Source organism: Nipponia nippon, unplaced genomic scaffold, assembly GCF_047370975.1.
Source record: "Nipponia nippon isolate SJK-2023a ecotype South Korea unplaced genomic scaffold, ASM4737097v1 scaffold_5, whole genome shotgun sequence".
Taxonomy (NCBI): Eukaryota; Metazoa; Chordata; class Aves; order Pelecaniformes; family Threskiornithidae; genus Nipponia; species Nipponia nippon.
In genome coordinates, this window is record NW_028262369.1 from 12,220,016 (window position 1) to 12,244,168 (window position 24,153).

Sequence of the window (24,153 nt, forward strand, 5' to 3'; positions counted from 1 at the left end):
TGTGACTTGCTGTTGGTGAACAGCCCATGGAAGTCAACAGAAAGACTCTTCATAACCGATTCATTTCCATGAGGTATTAAAATTCCCAATATTACCAATCAAATACAGGGAATGCCAGGAGGGATCTTTCCCAAAAGACCACACTTTCTCCTCTATTTAGTGACATACGAGCAATAATCAATGTAGAGAACACATAAACAGAGACGAAAAAATGGAAGGTGCTGGACATCAAAAAACTTATCTGCCAAAAGTGTCTTTCGCTACCTGCAGAATAAGGCTCCTGCTTCTCGCTGTGAATGAACTCTTTTCGTTCGTATTTGGCTCTGATCCACTGTTCACGCAGCAGTCTGGAAAAAAAAAATACAGAGAAAAGGAAACATGGTCCAAGAAACACTAAGGAAGAATCCAGAATCATTAATTCTTCAATCAAAATACAAGCGTGATTTCAAAGTCTTCCAAAAATTGCATTGTACAGTCTGGAGTCAAGGGTTTCTTCTGTTTACTGTTGGACAACAATAAATCGTTTCCTTGCACATCTAATTTTATTGAAAACTTTCTTAATAAAATTTACAGATTTAGCAGAATAGCCCATTCCCACCCACCCAATCAGCCTCTGTACAAAATACCCTCAGTATACGAATGATTTTAAACCTAATTTCGTCAGACTACATTCTTCAGTAAATGGGATCAGTAAATGAAAAAAATCAACAAACTGCATACAAAAGAAGAATCTTTGCCCTGAAGCTATCAATATGGAAGCAGAAATTGGGTATGCCTTGTGCGATGCATGTACACGATGGCCTTTCGGCAGTCAGAGCTGCAGAGATATTGTCTCCTTGTCACGTGTGGACAGCTATTCAAAAAAATTGTGATGTGTCAGGTTAAAATTATACTTGTAATGACGAGGGGAAGCCCAGCCTAAGGATGGGTGACACTTGTGACTCAGTGAACACGGAGCTTGCTGTAGGGTGTCACGCACCTCGCAAACTAGGAACAACAGGAATTCAAATGAGAGGTGACCTCTTCAAAATGAAAGGGACACAGGACAGCCATATCCCAGGCCCTAGCCAACCTCTTGGAAGGAACTGGGGTGTGAAACGTGAAAAAGCCTCAAAAAGACCAGGAGAACATGGGTGGGTAAGGATGCGAGGGCTGAGCCCTGTGGAACACAGGACTCAAACACTGGAGGGTGGTGAGAACCCGCCTGGCAGAGCTCTTCCAAATCATAGCCTGTACTGCGAAGTCTAAGAAAGAAATCCACAATGCATGGCAGGAAACGTGCCTGTTACAAAGTGCTTTACTCTTCATGTTGAATATTATACCAATGATTTATACACCAAGACCTTAACTTCCAAACAGGAAAAAATACCCCAAAGATTATAAATACTTTTTTGCTATTTTATTTTAGCATGAGTGCTGGAACTAATGAAGTAGTTTAGATCTAGAATATGCTAGGAATTCCTTCAAACCATTTTTAACTGCACTTAGTTCTTAATTGCCCTAGAACCTTAAATAGCCCAAGCAGGCAGAAATCACATGCAGAAATAAAGGCATGTGTCAACCCAGCCTCACAGCAGACATTTCGAAGTGGCCTACACTGATGACAGTAAAAGATTCCCCAGCATTGGAAGTGCTCTGTAAAACCCATCACACTTCAACACATCAACTTCTCCTCCAATGAAAACTATTGATACGCTTAATTACCTTTTCTTTTTTGCAGACTATGCAAATTTAATACTATCTTTTCAGCAGGCACATTCCAGAAATGCTCAAAGAAGATGGGCGTACTAACATTGCTTATGAAAATTCATCTGCAGGTACAGCAAACACATTCATCAAATCTGCAAGACACTATTCAATGAGAACTGTGGCTGTAATGGTTTTCCTGGTAGTAAAGAAGGAAATAATTACATAGATTTTGTCCCACCCATTGTTTCATCTCCGTGGTTGGGGTACGAGCCTTCTCCCACAAGGCTCAGGGAGTACCATAGCTTCCCTGCACCCAAAACTCAACTGTGAGCTTCTGCTGTAACAGAAATAATGCACCAACTCTGCCTTTCCCCCTTCTGTTCCTGTTTTCATGACTGATTTTTAGTTGTTACACACACATCTGCAAGTTTGACTGTGAACTCTGAGGATGAACACCCATCTCCCTTCTGCTGTCACCCTGTGCTACACTCTGGTTTGGGTACAACCCATCTTCAGTTCATCTCAGGAGGTTCAGATGCGTTTTGTAGAAGCGTGCAAGGGGCCTCTTCTGGGTTGAGCAGGATGCTCTTTCTGGATCTGATAGCCACAACATGGTAGCCTGCAAACGCAGAATACTGATGACCCAAAAGGTAGCACTTAATTGCCTGTTTCTATACTTCTGCCGCTCATCAACAAAGCTACCAGAATTTAATCATAAAATCAACACAAGTACTTAAATTTGTTACCCTTCTTGCAATTTTTCCAGCCCGGCTGCTGCAGACAGCTTGTTATCACCGTAGCCAAACTTGGACCTTTTCAACAAGACGATTAGGGATTTAACTAGAAGGAAGCAAATTCACGCCACCCTCGGCTCCAGCTGACTTCAGTGGATTCAGCAGGAGCTGCAGCTGTTCCGAGTCTCTGAAAGTCAGCCTTCCAGTACGAATGTTTAAATACAGTATAAATTAAGGTTCATGTGCAGCAGTGGGAAAACACTTTTGCTGTATAATGCAGATAGTACAACAGATACACTCTGCTGGTCTCATGCCTTAGGGAACGCCGCTCTGCAGTGACTTATTTCCCATGACACTGTCAACAGCGGCGGTTCAATATCTCCACAGCTTTTGTGCAAGAGAGCGCAAACTGGGCAGCCGTGAAGCACCTCGCCCAAAGGGGTATCCTGAGAAGCTGCAAAATGCTCTCGATAACCTCTCCCAGCATTTGGGCCAGAACACAAGTGGCTCCGATGGCAACTCCCATGGCAGACAGGACTCCAGCCGTGCCACGGTCCCAGCTCCCAGCAAGCACTTTCTGACAGCTCACATGTTCTTCCTCTTTCCTCATGATCACAAACCCAGGCTCTTTCAGCAATAGTTTCCCAAAACCCAAGATACACCAAGAGCAGCCCACGGTTAGGACAACTCAGTGCAAGGCCAGTAGCTGCAGCTTCTGCTCCAGTGGTTATTTATACAAAGCAGAACAACTCCAGCAAAAGAAATTGAAACAAAAACCCAACGAGGACAGCGAGGAGTCCAGCATCAACTTTCAATGCAACAGAGAAGTTGAGCAGAGACTCACTCTCATGGACTGGAGGCAATCCTGCCATAAAAAGCTGCTTTTGAGTCTGGCGTTAAACCCTAGTTTCACTGGCACAGCTTGGATGAGTTTAAACAGGAGCAGGAATTTGTCCTGGTATCTATGGGATCTGAGAGCAATTGGAGGGCAGGAACCATCCAGAGGTCCCTCAAGCCATACAGTCTTCTCCAGAGTTTTCAGTGGACTTTAGACTCAATCTCCATTTCATTTTAAGTGTGCCTTCAGAGGCCTTTTAAACATCTGTTGCTGTGTTTTAGTTTGAATGTATTTTTCCTGAGGTGAATATGTATGTAAATAACCCAGGGCGGACATCACATGTCGAATACAGGACCCTCCATTCAAAACCGGCCTTTGATTTCGACAGGAGTTCTGTGAACAGAAAGGACTGCAGCAACAGCCTCATGGTATTTTATTGCATTTCTGGTGATAGGATAATGTAGCAAATACAGCATTCGCGTTTGTTAGGAAAATATAAGTGCATCATTCCTAAACTGCGGAGATGCACAGCTTTCGGGATCAACTCCAAAAGATTTAACAGCCCACCTAAAGTCTGGCAGGCTGCTGGTTACAGGGAATGTGTCATTTTTTGGCAATTAGAACAGAAAGGTCTTTGTAATTATCAAGATAAAAACCTGGGAGCAAAGGAAAAAGAAAAATTAAACCACCAAAACCCTAAGGAAAAAACACATTTCCAACACAATAAGGGAAAATTCATCCTCCGAATGGAACAGGACTGGGCTGCACTGGGGAGGCGGCAGGTCCAGAGGCCAACAAAGCACCACCAACACCAAGAGCTCCAAATCTCATTTTAGGTACTTGTTTGCTTGCCTGGCCACCCACATGAAGCCAAGTGCTCTCTGTCAAAGGGCCAGCAAGGAAGGTTTCAGAAGCCACCAGTGGAACAATTTTATCTTGGTCCCATATGCTCAAAGCCTTTCACTCACAGCAAAAAACACCATGGGAAAAGCTGTTCAAGCAGTTTAACTGTGGCTGCGTGGCTTCATTGCACTCTATGGACAAGTGCTGGCCAGCCAAATTTATAGTCTCCAGTTTATTGTTACCCAAGACCCTCAGCTAGACTGGCTTTCCTAGGATACGTTACGGTGCACACACTACAGACGCTGCATGGCTGCTATGGCTTTTTGGAGATGTACAACAGACAAGAAGCCCCAGCCAGAGGTGAAAGTGGCCTAAAAGACATCAAACACCATCCGCTACCACCCTCTGATTGCATCTTTGTAAGCCACCATCAAAGACAAAAGAAATTAATGTCATCCAGGAACACCAGTTCCAAAACCCGAATTTGTAGCTTCTGGAATTTGTCAGAGGTTTTTCCAGCAAAAAGCAATCTGCTTTCCACAGGCAGCTCTGTGGATGAAGTTATGCCAAGTTTCTGTCAAACAACTGTTTTAATGAAATTTTAAGTCCAAGTCCAAATTTTTGCTCAGACTGCAAGGAGAGCCACTGCAGTGCAGACTAAAAGCCCGTCTAGCTTCACACTCAGCCTCCGTGTCTTTTCCTATCCGGTAAGTCCTCACTGTGAGGACTTGCTTTTAAATGGCTTTGTGGAGGCATGAGACAGCTGGGGGGCTTCTCCCAGACACTCTGTGCATCACGCCGGCTTGCAGAGCCCTGGGAGCAATGTGCCATCCACCCCCTGCAAGACCAGTGGCCAAAAGCAAGCTTCTGGAGGAGAGCAAAAAGACAGGGTTTTTGGCTATCAAGGCATAAAAATCTTGCATTATGGATTCAAAGAAGTTAAAGCTGACTTTGAGTATGCAAAATCATAACACACTCAATTAAAATGCTAACTGATTCCTTTTTTGTTCAGTTGTTTTACATGCACAGTCCAGTTCACCACAACACTATTTTTCAGAATGGTTAAACACAGATTAAAAACATGTAGGAAACAGCCTGTGTCGGTACCATCTTAACCTTGTAGCAATTTCCTTTGAAAATTAAAGGAATCGATATGAATTAACAGGCTTACGAGCTAACAACAAAGAGAAAATTAATGACAAGCAGAGAAGACCCTGCGGCCAGTTGGGACTGAAGGGGCAGGCAGATCTCAGGCACTCAGCTGACAGTGGAGTGGTCCTCAGGCAGAGACTTCCCAAGGCTGAGTGCCCAGTTTGAGCCACCACAGGAGGCTCCACCACTTGGGAACTGGTGAGCAGCTGCTCCAAGAGGCCATGCTGCAGCACCTCAAGCTTTACACTGAAGACATCAGGCACTTTTGAAAGTCATGGATGTAAAATCTGAAGACCCTTATTAATAAGTAGGAGCCTGAGCAAAACACTCAACTTTACCCCTCTGGACATTAAGCATTAGAGAAGTCTATCTACAAAATACCAGCAAAAGGAGGTGACAGAGGAAGAGGAGACCAGCTGAGAAGTTTGCATCTGTGACCATCATTATGCCCCATGCATGGAAGGAGAGGGGGCCAGACTGACCTTCAGACACCAGACTGAGGTGGTGGGCTTGGTAGCTCCTCAATGAACCAAACTTCAAATGATAAAGTAAGAAAAAAAAATCCAGGGATTTACTAGGCAATTTTCTCTCCACACATTTTAATCGTACCATAATACAATGAGCCACTTCTGCTAACAACTGTTCTTCTTCAGATGACTATATAGATGACTCCACAAGCTGTGAGCCTCACTGGGATACATCCTCTATCTGACTGATGTCTCATCTTGTTCCAGATAAGACAACCACCCAGTACAACTCATGCCATTTCATTCTGCCCCATTTTTTCCTACCAAGGTACTCAAATGTACTGGCAGTCAGTAGATGTAAGTGTTCTGCATAAGGAGCAGATGTAGCTCCCACTTATGCAAGCACAGAGAGAGGAGCAGAGCAATGCACTGCAGCTCATACACAGTTCCGCATAACGATGCTCTGTGTTCCCAAATCAAGCAAAAAGGCAACAGAAAATGACGTTAAGTATTGGGCAGGGACATGGATGTACTTCCAGTACTGCAAAAGCCCAGTAAGAGTTTGTCTCCATCTTCTTCTATCAGTTTTCAGCCAAACACATGGCTGAACAAAGCCTTTTTCCTTTGCTTTTACTTGAAAGCGATGCTACCCCTGTTGCTCACTGGTGACTCAAAACTCAACCATGTGCTTGCAGTGTATTTGCCCCAGAAAAGGCTGTTTTACAGGTGTACAAAGCTGGGCCATGACCACTTGTGACCATCCAATGAGGGTTTTTGTAGTTTAAGTTCCTCACCCAAGGCTCTTTGGGCCAATGCCACGGTGGTGTAGGAACATCCCATAGTCTGGGATTTGTTCAAGTCTCAGGGACTCCACAGTGGTACAGAGTTGGCTGCTCTGCTCACTGCTCCTGATGCATAGGCCAAGTTGCTGGCAGACAGAAGATAAGAGGAGAGGACAGAAGGGGATTTTTTTTTTTGGTTGAGTGATTTTTTTGCCTAGGCACAGCTGGTAAATTTTCCCTGGGCAATTCCAGAGCACCCCTCCAACTTCTCTAACCTTCACCAAGTGCCTGACAGAGGCAGGAAGCCACAATGGCATTTCTGGAGGATGCAGAAGCCAGATGCAGCAAGCAAACACCACGTATTTCCCAAGCAGTCAAACACAACACCGTAGGCAAGAAGAAAAAAGGACAAGCTGGCACTGCAGCACTTCTTCCCTCTTGCTCTGAATTTTGCAATTCTTCAACCAACCAAAGTAGAGGGATTCCATAAGTAGCATTACAAAATTAAGAAGCTTCAAATGAACAAACAGCTTATCCTTATTACGGCTCATACGTCAGCATCCTGCCACGCCGAGTCTGAGGGCAGCTCCCACAAAGCCTGCCCAGGCTGGCCAGCACAGGTTGTCATAATTAGAAGCATCAAAACCTCTTGATGCTGCAGAATGTGGGTCGGCACACAACAGCACGGTGCCAGCGCTGGATGGAGGTGTCATCCGTTGTGATGCTACCCAGGGCTGCAAGCCGAGAACAACTCATGCTATTGCAGTGACTGGACTGCAGTGAGGCGGGGAGAAAGCTAAATATATACCCCTTCAAAAAGCAGCGCTCCCCTGCTCTTGTTTAGCATGTATCTGTTGAAAGGCAGAGAGAGCCTCTAACTAGAGAAAGAAAAATACAACCTGACACACCATCCCTGAAACATTCCCAACATGCAACGTACCCACAGCTGCTTATACTGCAGCAGCGTCAGAAGGAGATCTGTTACTGCAGGAGATCACATCTATCCCAATGCACCCTGCTGCTATGGCACAGACCCAGCAGCGCCGGTCTGGGGAACACCTACATGAGCAGAGCTCCAGGCGCAGTTCAGAAATCAGGGCATCCAGGCTGAAAATTGTCCCAGTGCAAAACAGGCACAAGCTGGGAGCACAAAAGGGCCAGAAATTGGTCTTCCAGCTGCTTGCAGGAAGACTAGCCTTGCCTCATCCTCCCAATCAAGAAATAAATAAATAACCAAAACCAACAGCAACAACAACAAAAAAAACCCCTTAACCCTCCTGCTCCTGTTTTTCACAGGTTATAAGCCCAGCAACATGCCTCTCCATTGGGCATCAGGGAGGGCTGTGGATAGAGCAGCCGCCCCAGCACCGCCGGCCGAGCGCCAGCACGGTCCCTCTGTGCTCGCAGACAGCTTTGACAGGGCTGCGGTCGGAGCTCAGCCACCACTCGGCAAAGCTCCCCAGAGCGCAACTGCACCACAGGATGGAGGAAGAAAAATATCGTAGCAGCAAAGCCTGAGCTGCATTATCAAAGGAAGCCAAACCAACCAAGCACAGAACCAGCCACAGACATTTCTGCCAGCCCGACAGCAGAAGAAATGAAAATGCTTGTGGTCTCTAAGCTGCCTGAGCTGCAGGGCAAGCTTTCACTATCTCTCAGGCTGACCCGTGCAAGGAGAGTTGGGTTTGATTTGCATCCAGATTTCAGGACGCCCCAAGCTGCAGAGGGACCTGCCCCACTTCCAGCCAGGCTCCCCCAGCACGAGCTGTGCACCCTCTTGGGCAGGGATGGGGCATGGAAAAGAACCAGGATTCTGCTCCTGAACAACCTAAATATCAAATAGGCCCCTGCCCTGTAAGGACGAAACAGCAGCTAAGGCTGGAGTGCAACATCTAATTGAATTTAACCGATGCTTAAGAATAAACAAAATTAAAATCCCCTGGAATTGTGTTTCTCCTACCAATGACAACTAGGTGAAAAATCTTGCTTCTCCATCCTTGACATCACAAGTACATGCAAGTCACAAAACAGCACAGCCGCCTGCTGGGATTTTGGAGCTCAGCGATACAAACGTGGTACTGGATCCTCTCAGGACCATGACAGTTCACAAGAGCTGTCTGTTCACCAAGGATGGCAACCACCTCCCAGCTGCTGGCAAAGAATGGTGCATCTACAGAAGGAAAATCACTGATAATTTCTCTCTTGCTTTTCCACAGAGCTGGGTTGAAACAAAAAGTCTTTTGGCAAAGTGTTATTCCTGCTTATTTCCTTTACCTTCTCCTTAGTGTCTCTTTGATACAAGGAAGAAGAAGGGCACCCCAAGCTCCCCAAGCTCTCCACGCTCCCCAGACTTCTGAGTCCCCAGGAAACCCCACATGAAGCATCTTCCCCACCTTCCCTAAGCCAGGACCCAGGGGTGATGCTTGAAGGACAGTTCAAGGTAGGAGAAGAACTTGAAAGGTCCTCAACTCCCAACATGGTCAAACATACGAAGGTTTTTCCCCCTCTCTGCCTTGGGAGAGACAGGTTTAAAAACAAAAAGTCACTTTGCTGAAGCTGTTTTTCTGAAATGAAAAAAAAAAAAACAAAACCCAAAACCAAAACCAAAAACAAAGGCGCTGCCACGTTCAGCTGAATTTGCACCATCTCCTCCCCTGGACCTGCAGGATTGCTCCAGCTGGGAGTGCCTTCCTGACATCTTCTCCTTGGGCTCCCTCCCACAAAGGCAGAGGTGTTCCAGCAATAGGAAAGGTAAGAGGCTGGGGCTTTTTTGACTTGAGAAAAATAATCCTAGCAAGATAATCACAACACATGCAGAGTGTGCCCCTCCACAGTACACAGTTGCTTTGCCAGTCCTCAAATAATTTCTGTACTTGTAGGAACCACGGAAGCCATTGCCAGAAGCCATTTTAGATCAAAACCAAGATCTGGGAACACTGCATAAATGGATGGGGGTTTTTTTATTGTCAGGCCAGGCAGTGCAGCTCACACCTGGGCCTTCCCAGATTTAGCATTTGAGCATCATCAAATAGCAGGTAACAGATGCATCACCAAGATACTTCACAGGCCTTTTGTCTTTACTATAAAAGGCTTTTTGCATGATATAGGAAGACAATAACTCTTCCTAATAGCTATTACAAGATTAAAAATATAGATAAAGTCACCTCGAGGACGAGCACAGGTATTCATGAACCCTTTGGCCCACCTTCAGTATTATTTCAGATTTGGGGAACGCAGCAGAGCCTTCCTACTCAAAGGCTAGTATCTCACGCAGGGAGCCCTACGAACCCTTCCAGTACTTCTGTTTTGGGCACCTCTTACAATGCTTGAATACAACATCTGGCTGCTCAGAGCCTTGCAAACTGTTTTCACCCCACCGCCACGCCACCGAACCACACCTCCCTCTTCAACTAGTGACACCCAGTTAAAGCTGCAATATCGGGAGGGATCTCAGGCACCAGTACTCACCAGTCTGCTAATACTAAAGTACTGGCTCTGGAAATTATGCCCTCCAGACCCTCTGTGAAGACTGGTTTTACAAAGATACAAACCCCCCCTGGGTACTCTGCAGGACTGGACCCTAAAAACCAATTTCAGTTCATCTTCTTGCTCTCTGGACGGTACAGCACGTTCTGGCCACTCAGCCCTCTTGGTCTACAAAGTCTACCCCAGCTTACTAGGAAGGTTTACTCTACACTGTATGGGAGACAATATCTTTTCACTCATCTTCACAGAGGATACTATTTGTCACTTCGGCAGAAAAAGAAAATCCACCACTTTGGCACTAAACCCCAGTGTTTTTGTATTACAAGTAACCTAGCATCTCATATAACAGATAAGCAAGTTCTGTTTTGATGCAGAAGGACTATCTGAAAAGGCAGAGGAAATCAATGGGTAGAAATTGGCATTTTTGCAGCTTTAGAAACTTGGAAGAGTCTGGGGAACAGACAAACTATTGACTTCCCTGCATCATCTCAACTGTACTTATTTAATAAGATCCCACACGTAGTATAAACTCTACCATATGTGTGCAGAAGAACAAAGATTTTCAGAGCCTTTTATAAATGAAACCTCCTTTGTGGCTAAAAAAAAAAAAAGTATCATGCTGAAACTAAAATATTACAGAGGCTGCAGCTGCACAAACAAATAAATGGTGTTTACCAGCAAAGGTATTTACTTACTGACAGTCAAGAAACGTTGGCTTGTAATAAAACGGTGGCATTTTAGATTCATATTTTGCTTTTGCTACATTGTTTCCATTTGAGGCCATAAACTGTGAAAAGAAGAGAAAAAACAGAAAGAATTAAAAAGTGTTAACGGTATTTTCCCTTGTCCTCTTTTGTTTCTAGAAAGTAATAAAATTATTGGGATGGGGCCTCTGTTCACTTACTGAGGTTTCCCCAGGACTGTGCACAGAAGGGATGCTGTAAAGGCTGTGCCTGCAAACCCGGGCTCAGAAATTAGTATTGATTATTATTGCAGGGCTCCCCCCAGCTTAATACGATGCTGGGGACAGGTCTGTGTCCCAGTCACACATGCCCGATCCCCACTGGTCCCCAGGGGTGCAGAAGGCAGCACACAGTGGCATTTCCCACTCACAGGCACGGGAACGAGATGGCTCCCAGGGAATCCAGCGTAGAAATTAGGCAATCAGAGGGCAAAACCCAACACTAACTTTAAGTCTCCATGTGTTACGGCTCCAGCAAGGTAACAGTCTCTGACAATACGCCGTTTACTTTGTATCACATCACTTGTTCCAAAAAGATAATTTTATTTTTGCAAAGCCATGCCAGCAACCTCAGAAAGAAGCTTAAAATATGAAAAATAAATGAATAAATAAATAAATAATTGAAAAAATTTTATCTGCCCTGACAGCCCTCCTTTCCTTCTGATTTTTTTATAAAGATGACTAATTGAGAACACTGCAAACAAAACCACATATTTCCCTATTCATAAGTTTCATTTAATGAAAGTAACTTTATTAGTGTAAAAAAACCATCCTTTTCCAGGCAGCCATGCCAAATATATTTTGTGTTGTATCAAATGCCAAGCATACAAGCATAGCAAGCAGCTAAGCTTTTTCTTCCCCCACCCCCAAGATTTTTTTTTCATTATTTTCATGTTTTTGAGCTTCTTGAGTTTACATATTCAATCTACTCTCAAAAAAAAATCAGGGAAGAGAAAACCCATGCAAAACAAAGGTTTATTTTCCTCAAAAAACACATGACTCCATGAGCTGCGGCTTTCAGAAAAACCTCGAATCTACAACATACAAGATAAAGATCAATGACCGATAGCGTTCTTCAAGCCTTTAAAGACACAAATAGTCCAAGCATATACGTCTCCTGGGTAGGTTTGCCTTTAGCAACATCACCCAAACCTAGGCAGGCGTGTTGCATAAATAGAGAGAATTTATTCTGTGAGGGTTCAGTTCTTCAAGAAGTGAGTTTAAGAGTCTTCAACACTAAGTGGAACAAAGCCAGAAACAGCCGAGCTGGGCAGGGGTGGCAGACCAGAGGTCCAGCCTACTGTCTAGTCTAGGCTAGAGGTAACGTGATAGACCAAAGGCAATTCATTTAAAATTTGTCATTTCTACACACTCTATTTAATTGATATTTTTATAGGTGTGGGGGAAACCCTCACAACTTCTTCAGGAAACGGCTACTCTGTTTTTCCGTCAGCATCATGGACCTCATTCCCACATTCAGGAATAATCTAGACATGTTTTCTGAAATCACATTTGTTGTGGCAACTTTAGAAAGGACTGTTTTACAGCTTTGCTGGTACAATGCAGCAACCCAAACTCCCTGGTACTTCAAGTCTCAGATGCACGTACCTCCACTTGAGCATCATCCCAGTCATCCAGACGGACCGACTTCACTTTGCTGACTTGGGGAATATTGCGATGGATTCCTGAACAATTCAAGCAGATGAAGATCCCTAGGCTGTGGGATGCCCAGTCCGGGTCTGAAAGAAAGAAGGAAAGAGAGAATTGCGCTTGACTGGTCTACTCGGTTAAGTGCAGGAGAAAAGAGAGATGGGACAGGACAGGACAGGGCACGGCAGGGGAGTTCAGGAATCACCAGGTCCGAGTTCCCTGATTATAAAGGCATCAAATAAATACACAAGTGAAATACAGATATGTGTTTGTTTATATTGATAGTTATATCAACTATACTAACAATTAACAGATTTGCCATCTCAGGTGCAGCAGTTATCCACAAAAACCCAATATACAGACAACTGCATATGCCCAAGACCTCCAAAACTCACTCCATGCTTACACAAAGAGGTGAATGTCGATCTTTCATCAGCAAATCCCACTCAACGAGCACCACATGGAACAGAAATTGTACAATTAAAACAAACAGCTCAGGGAAACCGCTATGCTGCTCCCTTGCCTTGCCTTTTTTTTTTTTTTCTTCGCAATGGGAGTGCTCCACAGAGAGACTTTCCTCCCACAGCTACGGCTGCGCAGCAGCACAGCCTTCCGTGCCAGGAGGTTTCCAGCCTTTGCCTTCATGGAAAAATGCTGCCAGTGGCAGCTCTGTACTTTGAGCAAAACCACGCGCTGTTTACAGCCCCGAGCTGACGTCTCACACAAAGCACTTTCAACACAAGTCCTTCGCCTCCAAATTCCTCCTTCGGAGAGGCATTGCCCGAAGCACAGGGAGACAGAGAGGAACCGGAGGAGGGCAGGGGCCGGGGGCAGGACACATCCACCAGTGTCCCTGGCGCTGCCTCGCTAATAAAGCCGATACAGGGATCTTTGTTTGAACTCCAACTAGCAAATGTCACTGCCTGCTATTCCAGCTGCGCCCCAGCAGAAAGAGCTTCCTTGCAAGTCACCAAGTCGGCCACTAAATCCTCCAGCTCCCCCAGACGAAATCCTTCCCCAAACCCGCATGGGTGGGAGCCCCCCGGCCGCCTCATTGACAGCATCAGGCTGTCAAGGGGTAAGGGCAGATCTTCCCTTCTCGCAAACTGTCGTAATTTGTTTATTCCCCCACAGTAATTACGCTAAACACTCGCTCCTCACAGCGCAGCAATTATTTATAAAAAGCAAAGGAACGTGCTTTCTCCTCCTTATACATATTTAATGGCCTGGCTATGTCAGTGCAGTGGGAGCAGGCTGGCGTGGGGCAACGCAGCTCCTCTGCACAGGGTGTCAAGGTCTGCTACCGGCCCCTGCCCATGAGGACAGCCACCAACCTCCCCCAGCACACCCTACAGAAGACTAATTCGGTTCCCCAGCAGTGGTTGTGTTCAGCTATAAACCCGTGAGTGAAACAAGCAGCCTCGTTGGACATGGCGGGGCGCCCACCCAGGAGAGAGGAGCAAAATCGCAAGCTGTTGCAAGTCCCATCAGCCACAGTTCCCTTAGCACAGGGCTGGGACTGGCAGCCACAAATAAAGGTGTATTTTTTTCTGTTTCACATGATCTCCCATCCTCATGCGAGACCCTGACAACTACAGCTCAGGCCTGGCAAATATAAAACCAAGGCGAGTCGATCTAAGCACACCACAGCAGCAACCAAGTGCTGCCCGCATCCAGCAATGCCAGTGAGGGCACAGGTGCTCTGCCCCACCGGCCCCAATCCCTGCACCCTCACCACGGTCCTCCCACGATGACCGAGTGACTTGGCTTCACATCACACCCGAGGTCAGGCACCCCCACTTATTCCGACCACAAAGATTGCTGCCAGTTGTTGGGTTATAGGTTGGCAACAGGAATCAAGAGTTTTGCATGCTCACGCACATTTCTGTGCTTTAAGTCCTCATGCTGTCCTCTCCCATCTCCAAACACATGGCTGTAATGAAGGTCTGGGACATGCCAAACATCCTACCACAAAAATAGTCCAAGGTGCAGCACTGCTGCCCCGTGGTAGCCCAGAACCATGGGACCAAATGATTCAAGTCAGGCAAGGTGAAAGCATCAGGGTCTCTTGTTGAAAAACCTCTCTGATTGCCACACAGAGGATCAGGCATGAGGAAGAGCGAGAGGGTCCAGAGGACGGGGCAGCCACAGAGCAGCAGCAGCGGTGAGGAAGAGGAAGCCATGTCAGCGAAGTCGAGTCAGGAGCTAACGTGACCACCGTCTCTCTGTGCTCAGCACAGCCACTCCACGATAACCGTGCTTCAAGCCTTCCCAGTGTAATGAGATCTGATCAAAGCAGTGCCCGACTCAGGGAAATGGGTGTCAAAGTATGCATCGGCCTCCACAGGTTTTATCAGGAGCCCCAACGCTTGTTTCATGTTAACAGATTTATCTTAGGTACACAGGTGGATTTTCTCATAGTCTGCAACTTCCTAGGCTCAGTTTTCCAAATCCTTTGGAGAAGTAACCTCTCCACTGCCTGCACTGCTGTGTGCAACAGGACCAGGAGATGTCACACCTTTCTCCAGCCAGGGATGAGAACACATTTAGATGGGGGAACATCATGCAAGAAGATCCTCGGCCTCAGACGGAGGAGACTCCAGCTCCAGCGGACACTGAGCCAACTCATACCCAAGCCATCTCTTCTCAACGTGGGTAAACAGCACCTCAAGCAACGGGTTTCAATCACAACTGGGGCTTTAAAGCATTCTCCTGACACCAACAGTATTTTCTTTAGACCAAACTCTTTAAACATGCACCCCCCCCCGCTCCACACAATGTCAGGCCATGTCTAATTAAGAAAGCAAAAGCTGGGCGATGTGCAGGAGCATATGAATGGTTTCCAGAAGATGATAGTACGTCAGATGAGCAGACGGAGACAACAGGATCAGCGGTGACCCAACCCTTGGAAGGGATGACCTCAGCTTGTTCAATAAAACCACACCTGCTAGCTATCTCTTCCTGACCACCTTCCTTTCAGTGTTTCCTCTCTTGCCTAGACCCAAGGCCCACACCCATTCAACTCCAACGGCATCCCACACGGCAAACTCCGAGGAGCACCGTGACAGAGCTGCACACTTCACTTGATTCACCAGACCCGATACCAGCAGCCTGCATTGCTGCCGTATATTAATAGCAACTTCCCCTTCATTGCTCTTCTGGTTTTAAAAATACAGATCTCTTAAATCCAAAATCATGCAGCAAGGGGGGATGTAAGAGTCGTAGATGCTGGGCTGGTTGTGTGCTGCTTTCCTGTGACAGCCACAGCCCAGAACTACACATATTTGGCAACTGTTTTTAATGCCCAAGGGAACACCAGGGAGAGGGAGAGTTCAAAGGCCTCAGGAGCTGAGTTAGCCCCATCCAAAAAATTGCTAAATCCCCCAGATTTAACAAAAACTAGCGAAATCCCCCAGAACCAACTGATCTACCAGGGGAAGTCTCTCTGAAATGTCACCGTTACAATAATTTATTAGAGGTTTCTCATGGCTCTTGCTCTCCTGGCTGAAGACATCTGACTGAGAAAGCAAGCCAGCCCAGGTCTTTCCTGGACTTGAGTTGAAAGCCAAAAGGAATTTGTAAGCATCATCTGAAAAAGCCCCAGGGTTATGGACCCACGCAAGTCCCCAGGCTGGCACATCCCTGTGACCCCCCGTGCCACCGCTCTGCTCGTGGACAGGAAGGAGGAGGGTGGAGGATTCCCTGACTCCATCTTCTGGAGGGCTCCGCCAACGCCGCTTCCCCTTCTCACCCCCTCCATGCACTTGTGACACCATTCTCGAAGAAACCTAGCTACGAGACCTCTACACCCACACATCTTCTGCAGGAACTGGTGACAGATCCCTAGGCAGATGGCTGCTGGCTGGGGCAAGCACCCATTTCTGCAGGGATGCTTTTCCAAAGCCCTTTGTAAGGCCTGGGGCTGTCGGCGGCTATGGAGCTCCCTGAGCACATCACAATCCCTCTCTCTTTGTTTCTGCCCTCCAGCATGAACAATGTGTAAAATTCTCAGCGCAGGAACATGGCAAATAACGCCAGCAATCTCCAACCTTGGCATAATCACGGACCCCAACCCTTCAAATGACTGCACGATTCCTTCGAGATAAGACAACAGCTTATCAAGCACGTGAATAAATTCACATAAGCATCTTCATACGAGACAAGTGAGTTTTGGGGCAGCACCATTAGTTTAGTGACGCAGTGTCCCCAGGCTGTACAGCTGGCAAGCTGAGGTCTCCACAGCTAGGTGAAGTCCACTTTGCTGCTGGACACTTCACCAGCTGGAGCACGCTCTCTGCGTTGGACATCCGGGGAGTTCAGTAATTTTATTTAAGCCATTTTATCTGGGCAGGGCCCAAAAAAGTGCACCAAAATGGCACTATATCATAATCTGGGCCTTTTTTGGGCACTGCCCCAAAAAGACGATTTTTTTTTCTAAGTCTCCAGAGTTTCAAGCAAACAGCAGTGAAGCCTAATGAAAACTCTCCGGCATGCTTAAGTTCCACACAAATTACTTTATTCCTTTTGGCTTGACATAATGGAATAAAGACTAACAAGGAGCAAGGGGAATATTAAAGCAAATACACTGCTGTAAGTGCAGAAAGTCTCTTACCCTTCAGCATCATTGCTCCAGAACAACTGATGCCAGCTCTAGAAAACTTTCACTGTTCAACGTGGCAGAGATTTCTAGTCACTTATAAACAGATTATAATGACTTTCAAAATAAAAACTTGACGCAACTTCATTTTAAAAATTAAATAAGTAAACAAAGCTAAACTAAACTCAGAAGAAGGGCATTGGGGTGGTATTTAACCATCTCATTCATCTGAAAGGGAAGGCACAGCCAGAGATTAGAGAAGCATCCAAAGCAAAACTAAAACACTTGGGCAACACAGCTAAATTCAGAAATTAACTTCCCCACCCAGCCCCTTTTGCCACCACAAGCCCCAGGAAAACCCAGTGCACGGAACAATGAACTCTGCAGCTTGAACCCAACGTTACTAAGCATAAGAGCATAAGAACAGCCCATGGAGGGAAAAAACAAAGCCTGGACCCAGAAAAACAATAAAGAAGAACCACCAGCATAAGACATAGGACAATTTATACAAACCAAAAGGAGAGTAGAGAAGATTGGAGGTGGGATGCCAGCGGAATTTTTCTTTTAAATAAATAATCAATATTTCCTGTATCCAGAATGTAAACATAGGGTTCCAGTTTGAAAAGCCATCAACCCAAGTAAACTCGTATGAAGCAGAGCAGTAGCATGCTCAGAATAGCCATGAGACAAGAGCAAGAACTCAAGAGTCCCAAAAGTTAACTTGGATGGCCCCGCTCCACCTTTTGCCTTAAACCACAGTTATCACTATATATAGCACAGTATATTGCTGACCAAGACAAATATCTGCAAGAACGTGGCCAATGCATAGCAATACCCTGTTAACACATTCTCCAGCACACAAACGATGGCCTGACCCTTAATTAGCTGCCTGGCTGCATCCCCACTGCACCAGCTGGGTGGGAGCCAGTGTTTTGTTGCGATGGAGATTCGACAGACTTTTCTGATCTCTCTCCCCTGTTTGAGGTGATAAAGACTAATTAGAGGGGAGAGAAGGACCTCTCGAGGTAGGCAAAACCTTTTTTACGCTGCACTAGAAAGGCAACTCATGCCCTAGGATACAGGATATAATCATGAGGATTTTAGTGCAATCAACACAAGCAAAAAGCCTTTTCTACTTGCTGCTCAGCTGCTGCTGATTTCCTAAATGCCCCAGCCAGGAGAACCTCGTGCAGCACTGAAGTTCTGTTGCTATTTACTTTGGGGAAAGATGAGGAGATTAATAAACAGACCCTGGTCATGCATTTTAAAAATAACAATAAAAGACATTAAAATTGAAGCCAAACAGCCTCCCACCAACACTCCTCTCTAAGTAGGAAAATTTTTCAGTGAAGGCACTAGACTTCCAAGGTCTTTTTATTCAGCTGGCAGGTGTCAGCAGCCCTCTGCTTGCTGTCTGCAGCCCACGGCTGTGCTGCAAGCCAGGCATCAGGACCAGACAGAATACACCATCACATTGAACCTCCTTTGTTTCAAAAAGTCCTTTTCCCTGGAGAAAGCAGCATCAAGCTAAACACAACTGCTATGGGATTATTTTGTCTCCTTCTTACCCCCCCACTCTGCTTATGCCCAGAGAGAAGGGCTGACAAATTCCCAAGGAAAAAAAAACAAACAATATTTAAGTGAGAGGACAATGGAGGTGCGGGAACAAGTTTCCACTTTTAGCATGAAAATGAAAAGCCCGTTTCACGCCATTAGAGCGGCAAAGCTCTGGAACAGCTTTCCAGTAGGAGGTAGTGGGGGCAAGAGAGAACTAGCTGCGAGGCAGAGCCCCGTCGCTCCACGGAGGGGATGGGGAGATGTCGCTGTGGATGACAGCACGAGGCAGGACCCGATGACTCAGTCAGTTGTCTTCCCAATCTGTGTCTTTAGGACCAGCAGTTGGATAGGGGAAGGAGAGGGTTGAGATCAAATCCTTTCAGTGCCCTCCTTAATCCTGAGCAAATCAAGCAATCCCCAGCACTCATGTGTTTCCCTCTAATCACCGCCCTCACTTAATGAAATCAAAGGAATGGAAAAGCTTCACCTGCTTTAGAAATAAGATGATGCTGGGCCTGCAGGAAAGGTGTTTACAACAACCTCAGCCGCACACCACCCACCCCCAGGCTTTTATATATACTGTTACACCAAAATACCAAATCTGCTCGGCTTTGCAGCACAAAGCCCCGGTACCAGACTCCCCTCCATCGCACGCCTTCTACTCTTCCTCCATCCCCCATCACCTCTAAGCCTCGGGCACAGAGGCCGATGTTACCCAGGGCCTGTGTCTCAGTAATCCATCCCAAATAAGAAAGAAGAAAATGATAAAAACAAGCCACGTAAACTGCTGCCGGAGGGTTTGAACTGCAGGATTGCTTTGATGGGATTTCCACTACTGTCTTCAGAGCCTCACTGTACTCCTACAATGTAAAATGATTCTCGCTCCGTGGAAACACAAGCCTAAGTCGTAGAAAAATGGAGTAAAGAGAAATACTCGAGGTCTTGCTATGCCCTGAGATAACCATCCGTCTCATGATGTGAGGAAAGATTGCCTGAGACAAAGAATCATTTAGGAAAAAAAAAAAAAAAAAAAAGAAGCTGAACTGCCACATTAGTCTTGAAGAAAAAAAGATTATTCTAATACATTGAGATTATTCTAATACATTGAGAGCCATTACACACCAGCAATTCAAGGAGATTGCTCAGTTTGTACTTAAGACTGCATTTACCATGCTGTCTTCCCTGTGAAAACACATCTTTAAACCCACCCAAAACAAACACATCTCAAACCAACATCTAGGACCCTGACTCCAACACAAGAAGTCTGTGATGACGGGGTGGGGGGGGGGAACACAACGGACGGGATCAGGGATATAGTGAATGCAATCTCATTATTCATTACAGACAGATGACATTTTTGCAACTGAAATGTTTTTTATTCAAAACAACTCTTCATTGAAAATTAAGGTTTTGTAAAGATACAATTAATAAAAACCTAACTAGAAGCTTTAAAAAATAATAAAGAAACGTACAAGTGAAAAATGTAACCTCTCAGGTTTGTTTCCACTCTGATTTTCAGTTTCTACTTTAGCATCCTTTCTGCATTCCCAGCTGTCATGGCCGGGGCCACCATAAGCCTGTTCTCCCTACCTGAGACATGCCTTCAAAACCTGGGAGGATTTTTTGGAAGCTCTGCTTTTGCACGAGAGATTTTTCTGCCAGACATATATGCTGGTCCTGGGAAGACACAGATCTGACCTTCCTGAGCATCACATTCAATGTTCCACCCAGCTGCCAGTGCCCAAACCAGCAGAACACACATCTTGAATATAGCAGCCCTGCTTGTAGGACTTGGCCACTTAAATAATCCTCAATCACGAGTAAGTGGCAAATTCTGGCCCAGACCCAGGCAATCAGCAGGTTTTGCCTAGATCTGCCCAAGGAGATGCGATGACCCTGCAGGGGACAAAGTTACTTACACAGCCTAGGAGGAAAAGCACCATCTCCCCTGATGCTCCCTGTCCACCCTGGGATTAAATTTTTTGCATGGTCACAGCTTAGCCACAACGAGGCGAAGCTGCAAGCTCTTTTGCATCAGGAACCTAGGCTTTTGTTACGTGAGCATATAATACCTGGGACAAGCTGTTACTCCAGGGCTATGGCTACTGAGCCTCACCCAAATGCCAAAGCAGTAACAAAAGAAAACAACTTTTTTTGACAGCAGGGAAGAAAAAAAACCCCAAAACTTTCACTGACTGGCTGATTTCTGAAACAAATATTTCCAAGAGCAAAAGAAAACTCAGCTGGCTTCCAAACACACAAAGTAACTAACAGAGAATTTTCTCCTGTTATACTTCTGACCCATCCTATTCTTTGTTATCAGTATCCGTGAGCTAAATGGCTACCTCTTATCACAGATCCTGAATTAACTGGGGATTTCAAGGAAAGGAACACACCCACCTGAGAAGCAGTAATAATAAATCAGGGATCTTGACCTTTTGCTTACCCCCAGCTGTACCAGCACAAGCACGCCCTGCTTTCCTCATCTTCTGTTCATTCCCCACCCTCCCTCTTCTTTCATTCACACTGTATTTTCTCTGCTTTGGTACTTTTCCTGTGCCTAGCTGTCCACCTGGTTCCAGCCGCCACCTTTATCTTTCTGTGCATCCCACTTCTCAGCAAAGAACATACTTGCATCCCATTCTGGAGGCTCTCTGGACACCTATCCCACGTTATCTCATACCCAGAAAGACCTGGCCTGCCACATCTGCCCAGGATGAATAACAGAATTCAGCCTGAATATTCTGTATGTTATCTACAGACATGAGTTATATATCTTAACTTATGTTAAGTAGCCCAGGGCATCTCAAGTTTACTGTCACTCCCAGGCAGACGAGCACATTGCAGCACCGGGAGCAGCTCTCATTTGCCAAAGAAACTGAAGCAAAGGGATCACTAAAGAAATTGGGTTGACGACCAGAGATCCAGTCCCAGGGAAGTAATGCCGTGACAGTTCAGAAGAGAGGCTGAATGGTATTAATATAGCACATCTTGTGTTACAAAAGACACTGGCCCAAATTCTCCTCTCTGAGTTTCAGATTCACTAAGACATCTCTGCATGAAAATGTCACCAAAAGCAAAATATGGTTTTGTTGTTTTACAAGCCCAGTTGGAGCCTTTAACAACAACCCTCTTTCCCTGACGTGAGCTATTTTACTGACCTACAGCTTCATCTCTATCCTGCTGCTGCTGAGAAACTTCCCATTTTGCAGAGGGGCTTTCTATTACACAGAGGGCAAGGCAGAATTACCCCCTGGATCTGAACGGCCCAGGCTTGTAAAGTCTTTTCCAGGAAGGAAGAATTTAGACACCTATTCGGTGAGCCCGAGCTGTGCTCAGCAAGGTCCCTAAAAGGCAGGTAGGTACAGTTACACAGCAAGGAGAGCCAGCAGATGGGTGGGAGCAGGCACAGCAGCACTGCGCTGCAAAGCAGTTCACACTATGCAGAAAGTTCTTTGTCCTTTCCAGCCAGGTACCAGGGGGACACAACACATCTGAAAGTGAACTGCAGCGTCCTGAGATGCAGATTAGGGGCATAAAAATATTGGTAATGGTACGAGCTGGATGGTGGTACGCAATAGGTCTTGAAATCCTAAATAAATCAATAGCTGGAAAAATAAGGTTCAGCTGAAGTGCTGGGTTTTCTTTAACCTATAGAATGACAGAGGCTGAAAAGGACAGCTGTTTTCTACACCTCTTCAGAGCCATTCTGCCCAAGCTAATACAAATTTAGGTGTTTCTATGTGGTGATGAAAAAAAAAAAAAAGGAAGTTACTTGCGATGCAATTTTCTAAGGTTCTTCTCAAAGGCAGGTCCCACCACACCATACACACCCTGCTCAGCAAGAGCAAAGGCTTTCCCACGCTCACACCCCGACCCCAACAATTCACCATCCGAAGGGCGAGGAAGATGCCCCTAGCTCAGCTTTTCTTCCCTCTGCGCACGAAGAGGGCTACGGGCATTTCAGCCCCGTCCTCGCACGGCGCCCAGCAGCGCGCAAGGCAGGCGCCCATCGATGGCACGCTGGTCAAAGGTTGGTGGGCAGGGTGCCCACGGCAATGCCTCCGGTCCCCCCATCTGCTCGCTCACCGGCAGGGCAGGAGCAGCGACAAAAGCCAGCCTGTTCGCCAGGGGACACGGAGGACAAGCCGCCTGCAGCCGCACAGGGCACCCCCGGGCAGAGCCCCCCAGCCGCCCGCTCGCTGCCGGGTTAACGGCAGCCGGGCTGCAGTGCAGACGGCGGGGACCTGCCGGGGATGACATCAGCGCTGCCACGGCCGGGCGAGGAGCTGGGCCGGGACGGGGGTAACCTCGGCCGGGGCTGGTCCGCGGGTACCGCGACAGCGCATCCCCATCCCTCACCCTGCCCCGGAGCATCCCCGCTGCATCCCCCCCGGGGGCAGGGGGGGTCGGGCACCCCCTCGGCGGGGCGCAGCCCCCCGCTGTTCCTGCAGAGGGCAGAGCCCCCCCCCGCCGCCGCCGCCGCCGCCGCCCGGGCCGAGCCGTGCGGTGCCGTGCGGGCAGGTGCGGCCGCCGCCCGCGCCCCCCGCCTCGCCCTGCCCTTACCCGGGGCGGCGCAGTCGGCGCACGCCGCGTTGCCCGGCCGGTGGAGCAGCTCCACCAGCGCCTTCCTGCTCCTCTCCTTCGCCATGGGCGCGGCGGGCGGTGCGGGGCTCCGCTCGGCTCCGCCGCGGCTAAGGCAGCTTCATGGCGCGGGGCGGGGGGCGCTGGCGAGGCGGGCGGCGCGCCCGGGCTGCTCCATGCGGCCCCGCTCGCCCCGCGCAAGGTGAACGCCTCCGGCGGGCCGCGCCGCCGGGAGGGGACGCGCCGGGGCGGTTTCTGCCCGGCCGCCTCCTCGCCCCGCCGCTGCCGGAGCTGCAGCTGGAGCCGGAGCCGCCCGCCCGGGCACGGCGCCGGTTCCGCCTTCCGCCGGGCCCGGCGGGCTGGCGGCTCCCTCAGCCGCTCGCCCGCGACATCCAGCGGCCGCCCGTCGCCGGGGCGCCCCGTCCCCGCGGGGGGTCCCCGGCCATCAGGGCATCCCGGACCCCCGGGTGTCCCCCTCCCCGGGGCACTCCCATCCCCCAGCGGGCCATTCCCGCGTTTGATTTGGGGTGACCGCGCCGCACCCTGACCTCGCTGCCCGGTGAGGGGATGCTCTCGCCCACTCGTGGGAGCTGGCGTGGCAGCGGGGAGGGTGGGGGCCGGGGGTCTTTGCCTCGGGGAGGTTACGGCTCGCATCACCCCAGCGCTCGCTGGATGGGGCCTCGCCGCTCAAGCACCTTGGCAGGTTCTTGAGCAGTGCTTTTGGGGCACCTCTTTAACGTTAGCATCTTTTGAGGGTACTGGTAAACATTTAACTGGTACCCACCTGCACTCCGAAAACCCCCTCCTTCACCACTGTCCTTCCAAGAACACATCACCACCACCTTCCACATCTGCATCTTGGCAGGACCATCCTCCAAGCATCTTCCCACACTTTCCACGCCCCTCCACGGTGCCAAGGGACTATCGGGGGAGAAGACGCCTCTGGGGCAGGGTCACAGCTTCCCTGTGTCATCTCATGGCCACGTTGCTGGGACTGAGGGCTGCAGCCACTTGTGCATCTCATGTCACCTA

General features: G+C 47.8%; 1 protein-coding gene across 2 annotated transcripts in view; it reads right to left on the minus strand.

Annotated features, from left to right (window-relative positions):
• Positions 1-24,059, minus strand: part of ADAP1 (ArfGAP with dual PH domains 1) — a 63,106-nt gene extending 39,047 nt beyond the window's left edge. Inside the window, exons 1-4 of one of the 2 annotated variants that reach the window (XM_087731314.1) lie at positions 23,906-24,059; positions 12,342-12,472; positions 10,687-10,778; positions 265-347 (exon numbers count right to left, since the gene is read on the minus strand). In XM_087731314.1, coding sequence (XP_087587440.1) covers positions 265-347; positions 10,687-10,778; positions 12,342-12,472; positions 23,906-23,978 — 379 coding nt within the window. In that variant the 5' untranslated portion in view covers positions 23,979-24,059. Of the gene's footprint in view, positions 1-264; positions 348-10,686; positions 10,779-12,341; positions 12,473-23,103; positions 23,402-23,905 lie in introns of those variants that run through there. The other variant, XM_087731313.1, reaches the window with a different exon arrangement.
• Positions 24,060-24,153: the final 94 nt, after the last annotated feature.